This window comes from Gorilla gorilla, chromosome 13 (genome assembly GCF_029281585.2).
Source record: "Gorilla gorilla gorilla isolate KB3781 chromosome 13, NHGRI_mGorGor1-v2.1_pri, whole genome shotgun sequence".
Lineage (NCBI taxonomy): Eukaryota > Metazoa > Chordata > Mammalia > Primates > Hominidae > Gorilla > Gorilla gorilla.
In genome coordinates, this window is record NC_073237.2 from 93,805,984 (window position 1) to 93,817,704 (window position 11,721).

Here is an 11,721-nt window from a genome sequence, read left to right on the forward strand (position 1 = left end):
TGTGTAGGTTTGCCTCAATCAGAGCTCTTTGTAAGATAATTCAATCACAGTTAAAAACCAAACTAATGTTCTGGGGGGCAGATTGATGATTAAAGGTGAGGAGATCCTCCTTGGAGGAAAGGGGTTGGGTAGGAAGGAGAACACATCAACTGGAGAGCTACAATATGAGCCCTTGCACTCCCCACTCTGCCCTCCATGGCTTTGAACCATTCTGCCCCAGGACTCTTGGACTTTAGTTAATATGCCCCAGATAATCAAGGGATGTTTTGTATATAAAAACAGATAATCTGATTTTTTTAAAACTTCATGAACTGAATCAGTATAAAATGTTTAGAACTTCTGTCTTTCTTAAGACTCAGGACTATTTACTAAACTTTGTTCCCAACTATGGTAAGTTAAGACTTAGAAATTTTAGATACATATTGTTATTACAGCGGTTTCCAAATCTATCTCAGCATAAGAACAACTTGGAAAACCTATTAAAAATGCAGATTCTTCTTCCTTACCCCAGGTATTCTGAATAGAATCTCTGCAGGTGGAGCTCCAGAATCTGTTGTTAACAAATTCCAGGTGATGCCAGTACTGAATTTTAGTAATCTAGTCAAAACTGAAGTCTTCCCTTAAGCTATTAGTTTTGAAGGTTGAAAACTAAATAGAAATACAACACATCAGTTTTCTGGGACTCTCTCTTCACTGCCCTATACCACTTATTTATGGACTAAAAACACAGACCACCACCAATTTGCCCTGTACAATTTTAAGATGATGCTGTTGGTGGAAACCAAGTGTTTTTACCTCCTTTTGTGCTTACACAAATTAGCAACCTACACCGAAGTGTTTCCACCTGTGAAAATTTCTCTTCAGTTTGATCTGAAGTTCTTATTTATAGTAGCTTGTCTTCATTTTAATAATAATGATGATAACTATCATTTGCCAAGTGCCTACTATTAGCCAAGTAATGTCCCAGGCACTTTCCATGTATTATTTCTGTAAGTGAATTTACATTAAATATTAAACATGAGATGATTGAGGCTCAGAGCTTAAGTGAAGAGCCCAGGTGGGACTCTAATTCAGGTCTATTTGGCCCCCAAAACTCATGTACATACTATGTATCCTTTCTGTGTCCCAGTTGTCTCTGGGACTCATGAAGTATTGCTTGCTGCACTTTGAGCCTGTCTGAAAGTTTCTGGAGTTCCCTCAGAAGCCCCCAGTTACAGTGTTGAAAGCTGACCTTTTTGTTTCGGGGTTTCTCTGTAGTTCATCCTATAGCAGCTGCATGGGTTCCTATACTAGGTGTATATGGGCTGGAGAAACAGTCCATTCCAGCCAGCCCCAGTCCAGCAATGTGTTATAGTACAGGGCTTGCTGTTCTGGTGGGCTTCTGGCTTCTGGCTGGCAAACCTGTTCCAGAGAATGACTGACCATGCCACCTGAACTAGAGGCCAATTTCCACCATTTAGCAGCAGAGACCACCTCCACAGACACTTTCTTTCAGCTGTTAGGAACAATCTTCCTTTCCTTCATGTAGTAATACTTTTTAATCATGTATTTGAGACTATAGGACTTTAATGTGATCTTTCATATATTAACCTTGAAGTCTGGGTTTTTCTCATTTTAGTGATGTTGATGTAGCTTCAGTAGGGATAAGTAGATTCCTGTGGATTTCCTTCTGGTGCCTTGAGCTCCAGATCTGAAGCCATACTCCACTTCCCTCATACTCCTCTACCTTTTCCAGGTTCTTTATTTTAGGTGGTGGGTTGAATCTTGTGTTTTGTTCTTTTTTTAATGTCCTTGTCATAATTAAAATTGCAAACTTTTTTTGTCCAAAACTGATTTGATCTGTCCCCAGCCTGCCTTCCTAGTCTGACTTCTCTTCCATTCTTCCACGCATTCCACTCTCTAACTATACTGGAAGGTTTGCTCTGCTCCAAAACACTATGCCCTCTCCAGTCCTCTGTGCTTTTCTTCTCAAGCATTTCTTCATCCCCAGCTGGTCCTGCTTGCCTCTCTCTTTCCATCGTCCAAGCATGTACCATATCCAAACATGTGGTCATCTTCTGTCCACCCTCCTTCAGTGAAGGGATCCCCTGGCTTTGTCCTGGTCATCCTCCATGGTGTTTGTTTCTTCTACTTAATGATGGTTGACAGTTTATATGTCTCTTTCCTTCGCTAACTCCATGAGGCTTATAAAAGTCTCTTGAATGAGCAAATTCTATCAAATAAGACAGTGGCAAAGCAGAGAATAGTAAGCTTTGGAAAAAGGAGCAGGAAATGCTTTTAAAACTTTTTTGACAATATAGTTGTAAATTTTGATAAACATAATTTGCATTAATTTTTCTTTTTATCATAAAATATTTCTTGCCCTTAAAGCAGGTACTGAGTTTATGTGTTTTCTCTTCCTTTTTAATTTAATGTACATCTAGGTGGCACAGGGTGCTTTTAAAAGGAATCCTGACCAATGGACTGGTATCTGTGTATGAGCTGGATTATGGCAAACACGAATTAGTCAACATAAGAAAAGTACAGCCCCTAGTGGACATGTTCCGAAAGCTGCCCTTCCAAGCAGTCACAGCTCAACTTGCAGGTAATTTCTGCGGAATCTGAACTCATGCTACAACAATGCAATATTGTCATTTTGTCCTGGGTACTTAGCAAGTACTGAATCATTGGCCTCTTGAGTTTAGGTATGTTGGGTTTTTGTTTTTTTGTACTAATAATATTGCAACCATAATGGAAATAATTTTAATGATCTCTTACAGTCGTGCTCTGTCATTATATCTGCTGTTTCTCTTTACTCCTGTCTCTGGTTTCAAGCATGAGTATATTTCTAAAGCTGTGATCTTAGTACAGATATAATACTGCATTCTGCTTTTCTTCGTCTAGTATTGTTTTCTAATGACTTTCTGGGTGGTTTTATGGTTTTCCTATTTGTTTTTAATGGATGCAAAAATTCTATTTAATCAATACTTCCCTATTGATGAACATTTTTATTGTAATATCAAGAAAAACCCTGCATCTTTACACTAGCTAAAACGAACCAAAAAACAGTGGAAACAACCTATTATAATAACCAGTAGGAGGATCATACTTTATTATTATCGCATAAATTATAATACATCTACATAATAGAGTATTATGCAATCTTAAAACATTCCTGGGTCATGGAATATATGACCATTTTCATGACCAAGTGAGTTTCCAGTTTGCAGCACAACTAACAGCATACAAGGGAGCAATTTCACCACATTCACATCAGCCTCTTGATTATCATTAAAATGTGAGGAACCAATTTAACAGGCATACAATGACACCTCTTTGTAATGTGGTCTAATGAGACTTCCCTTTTATCTTTTGTGAAAGCAGTACAACTGTTGGTGGCTCCCCTGTGAGCACCCTACCATTATGTAGCATGAACAGCTGGATGAAGCTCAACCCAGAGGCCTTGTAGCGTTAGCAGAGGTTTTTGAGGCCCAAAGAGTTGAGGGGTGCCTCCCTGATCACTTTGCTGCTGCTCACAGTCCTCAGCACCTTGCCCCATATGTGGAACACAGTGACAGAAGTGATGTGATGTCAGCAATGAAAGAAATTGTGTATATAGGTTCTTCTTTTACTTATTGATCAGCTTTTATTGGAAGCCTGTGTATTGCCTTATTTTGAAATATTGCCAGCTTCTCTGTGTCTTCCTACTAGAATTCAAAGGCAAATCCCATGGTAATTGGATATAAAGCAAAAATAACACTTTCCTGTAGCATGGCCACCAGTTAGTCTGGTTTAGATTCAAACCTTCTTCTTCAGATTTAATGGTTTTTTTTTTTTTCGTTTTCACTTTCTAATGCTCAGGTTTTCCTAACAACACATTTTGTTAAATGTGACAGTTATACTCCCCAGAGAAGGCTTCTCTGTGAAGAATGAGTGCATGGTACCATCATCCCCATCACCAGCATTGTGGCTAAGAGTTATTGGTACTTATGGTGTGCTAGGTGCTCTACCAGTCACTTTAGAGCTTTCTTCCTGTTTAATATATGCATTCGGTGCTACAAGTTTCCCTCTAAGTACAGCTTTGGCTGCATCCCACAAGTTTTGATGTGCTATATTTTCATTCAGCTGAAAATACTTTTTCATTTCTCTTGAAATGTATCCTTTGACCCATGTGTTATTTAGAACTGTGCTTAATCTCTTAAGAATTTGGGGATTTTCCAGCTATCTTTCTGTTACTGATTTCTAATTTAATTCCATTGTGGTCTGAGGGAAAACATTGTATTATTTTTAAATTGTTAATGTGTGTTTTATTTCCCAGAATGTGGTTTGTCTTGATGAATGTTCCATGTGAGCTTGAGAAGAATGTATAATCTGCTGTTTTGAGATGAAGTATTCTATAGATGTTAATTACATCCAGTTGACTTATGATGCTGTTGAGTTCAATTATGTCCTTACTTATTTTTATGCCTTCTGGATCTGTCCATTTCTGATAAAGGGGTTTTAAAATCTCTACCTATCAAGAGTGGATTTTTTTCATTTCTCCTTGCAGATCTATCCATTTTTGCCTCATGTATTTTGATGATCTGTTATTAGATGCATGTACATTAAGGATTAGTATGTCGTCTTGGAGAATTGACCCCTCTACCATTATGTAATGCCCCTCTTTATCCCTGATAACTTTCCTTGCACTGAAGTCTGCTCTGCCTGAAATGAATATACCTAACTCCTGCTTTCTTTCAATTAGTGTTAACGTGGTATATCTTTCTCCATCCCTTTACTTTTACTCTATATGTGTCTTTATATTTAAAGTGGTCTTCTTGTAGATAATATGTAGTTGGGTCTTATTTTTTTTTATTTACTCTGACAATCTCTGTCTTTTAATTGGTGTATTTAGACTATTGACATTGAAAATGATTATTAATATAGTTGGATTAACATCTACCATATTTGTTACTGTTTTCTATTTGTTTTCCTTGTTCTTTGCTCTTATTTTTGTCATCTACTCTTTTTCTGCTTTTTGTGATTTTAATTGAGCATTTTAAGTAATGCCACTTTCTCTCCTTTCTTAGGATATCAATTATACCTCTATTTTTTCCTTTTCTTAGTGGGTGCTCTAGAGTTTGCTATATACAGTTAGAACTAATCCATGTCTACTTTCATGTGACATTGCACTGTTTCATAGACAGTGCAAGTACTGTATAATAACAAAATAATGTTAATTCCTTCCTCCAGGCTCCTGTATCATTGCAGTCATTTACTTCACTTACATATAAGCACATACACGCACACGTGCACGCGCGCGCACACACACCCACACACGCATACAGAATCAAATACGTTGTTGCTATTATTTTGAACAAACCCTATCTAATAGATGAATTAAGAAAAAGAAATATAAAAGTTTTACTTTACCTTCACTTATTCATTCTCTGATTTTATGTCGATATTAATTTCTGACCTATATTATTTTCCTTCTCTGAAGAATTTCTTTAATATTTCTTCCAAGGCAGGTGTGCTGGCAACAAATTCTCCCAATTTTTGTTTGTCTGAGAGTCTGTATTTCTCCTTGACTTTTGAAGGATAATTTCATAAGGTACAGAACTTTAGCTGGTGGGTTTTTTCCTTTCAACCCTCTAGTCTCTTCTTGCTGCATGATTTCTGAAAAGTCAGATGCTTCTCTGAGAAGTCAGAACAAAGATTCTTATCTTTGTTCTTCTATGGATAAGGTGGTTTTTTTCTTCTGGTCTCTTTCAAGACGTTTGTTCATCTTTGATTTTCTAAAGTTTAAATGTGATATGCCTAGATATATTTTGGTGCGGAGGGGCATTTATCTTGCTTGGTGTTCTCTGAGCTTCCTAGATAATTGATTTAGTGTGTGACATTAATTTGGAGAAATTCTCAGTCATTATTGTTTCAAATGTTTCTGTTCCTTTCTCTCCTTCTAGAATTCTTATTATGCATTTGTTACACCTTTGATAGATCTTGGATTTTTGTTCTGTTTCTTTTTTTTCAGTATTTTTTCTCTTTGCTTTCCAGTTTTGAAAGTTTCTGTTGTCATATCCTTGAACTCAGAGATCTTCCCTCAGCCAAGTCTAATCTATTAAGAAGCCCAAGACATTCTTATTTTCTTTTATAGTGTTTCTGACCTCTGACCTCTAGCATTTCTTTTCTTTTCTTTTCTTTTCTTTTTTTTTTTTTTTTTTTTTTTTGAGACAGAGTCTTGCTCTGTCACCCACACTGGAGTGCAGTGGCACGATCTCAGCTCACTGCAACCTCCGCCTCCCAGGTTGAAGCAATTCTTCTGCCTCAGCCTCCTGAGTAGCTAGGACTACAGGCATGCACCACCACACCTGGCTAATTTTTGTATTTTTAGTAGAGACAGGCTTTTTCACCATGTTGGCCAGACTGGTCTCGAACTCCTGACTTCGTGATCCACCCACTTTGGTGATCCTCCCGCCTTGGCCTCCAAAGTGCTGGGATTACAGGTGTGAGCCACCACACCCAGCCCACATTTCTTTTTTATTGTTTCTTAGAATTTCTGTGTTTCTACTTCCATTATCCATCTGTTCTTAAATTTTGTCTGCTTTTCCATTAACACTGGTACCATATTAATCATAGTTGTTTTAAATTCCTGGTCTGATTATTTCCAGCATTCCTGCCATATTTGACTCTGATTCTGATGCTTGCTCAGTCTCTTCAAACTGTGTTTTTTTCCTTCCATATCACTTGTAGTTCTTTGTTGAAAGGTGGACATGATACATTGGGTAAAAGGAAATCTGGGTAAATAAGGCTTTTGTAATGTAGCAGCAGCAATGTGTGTCTGGGGTGTGAGGGATGTTATGTAGTCCTATGATTAGGTCTCAGTCTTTTGTTGAGCCTGTGCCCCTGGACTGGGAACTTCACCAGTGCTCCTTGGGGTCTTTCCCCCCAGCTTAGGTGGAGCAGGATGGCTAGAGGGGAGTGGAGTTGGGTATTTCCCTTCCCCCAGGAAGGTTAAGCTCTATAAAACCCTGTCAGGTCAGGCTCTAGTAAAATAGTTTCTTCTGAGGACAGAGCTTGTTAAGAAAAACAGAAAGCTCTGGTGTATTTCAAAATGTTCCTTTTCTCCTCCCCCAACTGGAAGCATGAGGAGATTTTTCCCTGATATTCACTGTGAGTACCAGGTAGTGTTTCTGGAGGTAAAACTCTCAAAAGTGTGGGAGGCAGGGCCCTATAACTGGGTTCCCCTGGAGTTTTTAACTCTCAGACTTATTTACATGTACCCCCAGCAATTTGTCAGTTACAGTTTAGGTTTCCCTCCTCTGGCTTCCAGGCCTCTGCTCATTGGTTTCTGCTCTAGTACGCTTTGACTCTCAGTATCTTCCTGTCTGTCTCTCTGGTTTTGGGGACAGTGAATTGCCATGTGACCTTCCTTCTCTGATGGACCTAGGAGTAGTTGTTGATTTTCTGTTTGTTCAGCTTTTTGTTTCTTGTTAGGAGGCAGTAGCAACTTCTAAGCTCTTTACATGCCAGATCGGTAGGCAGAAGTTCTACCAACTGCTTTACTTCGTTGAACTCTCCCCATGCTAGGAGGTTTAGGTACTGTTACTATAACTATTATACACATCAGGGAATAGCAGCTTAGTGAAGTTAAATATCTTGTCCAAGATCCCACACCACAGCCTTAAACTCAGCACTCTGCCTCTTCAGTGTGTGCCTTTCTTCACTGTATACTTCCTTCTCCATGAAAAGTGTGGTTTTTGAAGTCAAAAGACTGAGATTCAAGTCATTTAACTTCTAAACCTACCCCATGATTATTTATAAAATTACCAGTAAATTCCTATCCTGTCTATGTGACTGAACTAATATGTGGATCAGATGAAAAAGTGAATATGAAATTGCCTTGTGAACTAAAACTCATAGTCCAAATACATGAAAGTTTCTTTGTACACTTACATCTGAAACAGCATTGCTGTTGGGTCCCATCCATGTCCTCAGTTCCTTTTCTAGGCTCACCTCTGCCAAGCCTTCTTTCTTCCTTTTGACTTGCTCCTAAGTCACAAAATCTTCCTGGGTATCACATTATCCATTTTGAAGGGAGGACCTCCATTTTATAATTCATTGAAAACATATGAACTGGAACTATTAAACTATATGTGGCGGAGAGTATGTCTCTCTTGGGCCAACATAGGCATCCACTAGAGAGAAGCGAGGTAGACTAGAAGTTTCATGGAAGTCACTGGTTGTGACATGGCCATTGGAGTCATCACTTTGGTAGACTTGGTTCACACCTAGCCAAGCCCTTTGACATATTTAGGAATATCTCTAGATGTAAAGGAGCTCTGTGGAATCTAAGTGGAACCCATGGGAATGCCCTGAGTGTTTAAACTAGAATGCTTTAAGGATTCTCCAGGGACCTTGGGATTACCCCTTACCCGCTCACAAATGGGATCACTGGATGCCCACCCTCTCAAGGTTCCCAGTGTATTGGGGGAAATTTCAGCCAGATATCGGGTAAAATTCACCCCCGATATTTCATGTAGGTTCTTTGCTGTTTTCCCTAAGTGTCCGCCGGTCTGAGAAATAAAGGGACAGATTACAAAAGAGAGAAAATTTTAAGCTGGGTGTCTGGGGGAGACATCACATGTCTGCAAGTTCCGTGATGCCCCCTAAGCCGTAAAACCGGCAAGTTTCTATTAGTGATTTTCAAAAGGGGAGGGAGTGTACGAATAGGGTGTGGGTCACAGAGAGCGCATGCTTCACAAGGTAATAAGATATCACAAGGCAAATGGAGGCAGGGCGAGATCACAGGACCACAGGACCAGGGCGAAATTAAAATTGCTAATGAAGTTTCGGGCATGCTGTCATTGATAACATCTTATCAGGAGACAGGGTTTGAGAGCAGACAACTGGTCTGACCAAAATTTATTAGGTAGGAATTTCCTCGTCCTAATAAGCCTGGGAGCACTACAGGAGACTGGGGCTTATTTCATCCCTACAGCAGCGACCATAAAAGACGGCCACACCCGAAGTGGCCATTTCAGAGGCCTACCCTCAGGGACGCATTCTCTTTCTCAGCGATGTTCCTTGCTGAGAAAAAGAATTCAGCGATATTTCTCCCATTTGCTTTTGAAAGAAGAGAAATATGGCTCTGTTCCGCCTGGCTTACTGGCAGTCAGAGTTTAAGGTTATCTCTCTTGTTCCCTGAACATTGCTGTTATCCTGTTCTTTTTTCAAGGTGCCCAGATTTCATATTGTTCAAACACACATGCTCTACAAACAATTTGTGCAGTTAACGCAATCATCACAGGGTCCTGAGGTGACTTACATCCTCCTCAGCTTACAAAGATGACGGGATTAAGAGATTAAAGTAAAGACAGGCATAGGAAATCACAAGGGTATTGATTGGGGAAGTGATAAGTGTCCATGAAATCTTCACAATTTATGTTCAGAGATTGCAGTAAAGACAGGCGTAAGAAATTATAAAAATATTAATTTGGGGAACTAATAAATGTCCATGAAATTTTCACAGTTTATGTTCTTCTGCCATGGCTTCAGCTGGTCCCTCCATTCGGGGTTCCTGACTTCCCACAACACCAGTGAGCTGTTGCTTCATTACATCTGGCCTTGATCTGGGCATTCTTTGCATCAGTGCACCATGGCCATGCACAAAATTTTCTGAATCCTAGAAGAAAGGGAGCCATACTGTGGAATCATCTTTTACCTTACCAATGGGTTACCTTTTTTCTTCTTAAATAACATGGCTCAAAGATTGTCAGGGCTGCTGCAGATAAAATGAAATTTCTAGGCTTCTCTTGTGGGAAATAAATAATCAAAGAATTTAGCCCATTTGCTATATAGATAGCAAGTCTTCCAAAATTATGTCTGAAATTTCCATATCTTAATTACTTTGGGGCATAATTTACAGTTTATGTAATCCAGTATATGTGAACTTAATTTTAATTGTATTTCTTGAAATATGTATATATATATATATATATTTTTTTTTTTTTTTTTTTTTTGAGACAGGGTCTCACTTTGTCACCCAGGCTGGATGGAGTACAGTGATGCAGTCACGGTTCACTGCAGCCCTGACCTCCCAGGCTCAAGCAATCCTCCTCCCTTAGCCTCCTGAGTAGCTGGGACTGTAGGCACAGGCCATTACACCTGGCTAATTTTTGTATTTTTTGTAGAGACAGGGCTGGGCTATGTTGCCCAGGCTGGTCTCGAACTCCTGAGCTCAAGATATCTGCCCGCCTTGGCCTCCCAAAGTGCTGGGATTACAGGTGTGAGCCACTGTGCCCGGCCAATGTATACTTTATTGTCCCAGTTTTGTTTTAAAATCGAATTTAGAATTCTCTAACTTGATTTCTCATGATCTGATCCAATCAGGTTCTTTTATCATAGGTGAGGCCTGAGAGATCAGCTGATTTGCCCAAGACCATGCCACCCGATAGAGGAAAAGCTGGGAATAGTAACTGAGTCTGTTGACTTTCAATTCAGTGCTTTTCCCACGATGCTGTGTATAATTTTAAATAACTATACTGTAAATGAATCATACAATAATTCTTTTTTCTTTTTTTATGATATTTGGTCCATCAGAAAAAAAATTTTTAATGAAAGAAATGTCATTTAATATGATATTGATATCTTATTCTGACTGTTATTAGTTTAAATATGCATATACTTTATGGGGGTTGTACAGTAGTCATTATTACCTCATTTTATAATACAATGTTAAGTCTCAAATAAAACTTGTTTTTTAGTTAAAGATTTCCAGAGTGACTCCATTCAGAGTAGAAAAACTATAAGCTGGAGTGTTTTAAGATTGTTCAGTAACCGGTTTTCGGTTCAGGCAAGTCTAACCTGGGATGCTTAAGTTACTTTGGAATTGACTAAATAATTTTCCATCATAATGGATAAAAGAAAAGCTCCTTTGACTCCTCACTGCTCCCTCTTCTTCCTCTCTTCCTCCTAGGAGTGAAGTGCAACCAGTGGTCTGAGGAGGCTTCTATGGTGTTTCGAAATCATGTGGAGAAGAAACCTCTGGTGGCACTGGTGCAGACAGTCATTGAAAATGCTAACCCTTGGGACCGGAAAGTAGTGGTCTACTTAGTGGACACATCGTTGCCAGACACCGATACCTGGATTCATGATTTTATGTCAGAGTATCTGATAGAGCTTTCAAAAGTTAATTAATGACTGCCTCTGAAACCTTGACAACTAATTCAGATTTTTTAGCAATAACAAAATGTAGTAGGCTTAAAAAAAATCTTAACTCTGCTACATGGCTCTGACTGCTGTGGGGGATTGAAAAGAATATGCTTATGTTTGATGAAAGATATTTAACAAGTTTTGTTTTAACAGAGTTGACTTTTCAAAGAAAATTGTACTTGAATTATTACTATAATATTAGAATAAAAATGTTTATCAATATAAAAGCTGACTACCTTGTAATTTCTAGGCTTCATGATCTTAAGATGAAAGCTTCCGTTTCATGTTGTCTTCCTTGCAGAGCTGGGTTCTTTCCAGTGAAGCTGAGACTATTATGACTTAACTCTACCCTGATGTAGTAGTGTATCTCAAAGCAAGTGATCACCAAAGCATGTGAGGACTTATCCTGAGTCTTAACACATCAGCATTTCTAGAGGAGCAGCCCAGGCAAACCAACGTGACCCTCAACCCGAATCTTGAGTGGCTTCTCTTCTCATTGCCCACAGAGTCCAGCTAGGACCCAGACTTTCTACAATCCTCCTACCCAAC

At 39.0% G+C, this 11,721-nt stretch overlaps 1 protein-coding gene across 1 annotated transcript in view; it reads left to right on the plus strand.

Moving 5' to 3' along the window:
- TDRD7 (tudor domain containing 7) overlaps positions 1–11,399 on the plus strand; it is an 82,621-nt gene extending 71,222 nt beyond the window's left edge. The window contains exons 16-17 of the mRNA XM_004048322.5: positions 2,424–2,584; positions 10,937–11,399. Of these exons, the coding sequence (XP_004048370.1) occupies positions 2,424–2,584; positions 10,937–11,157 (382 nt within the window). The 3' untranslated portion in view covers positions 11,158–11,399. The remainder of the gene's footprint in view (positions 1–2,423; positions 2,585–10,936) is intronic.
- The last annotated feature ends 322 nt before the right edge of the window (positions 11,400–11,721 follow it).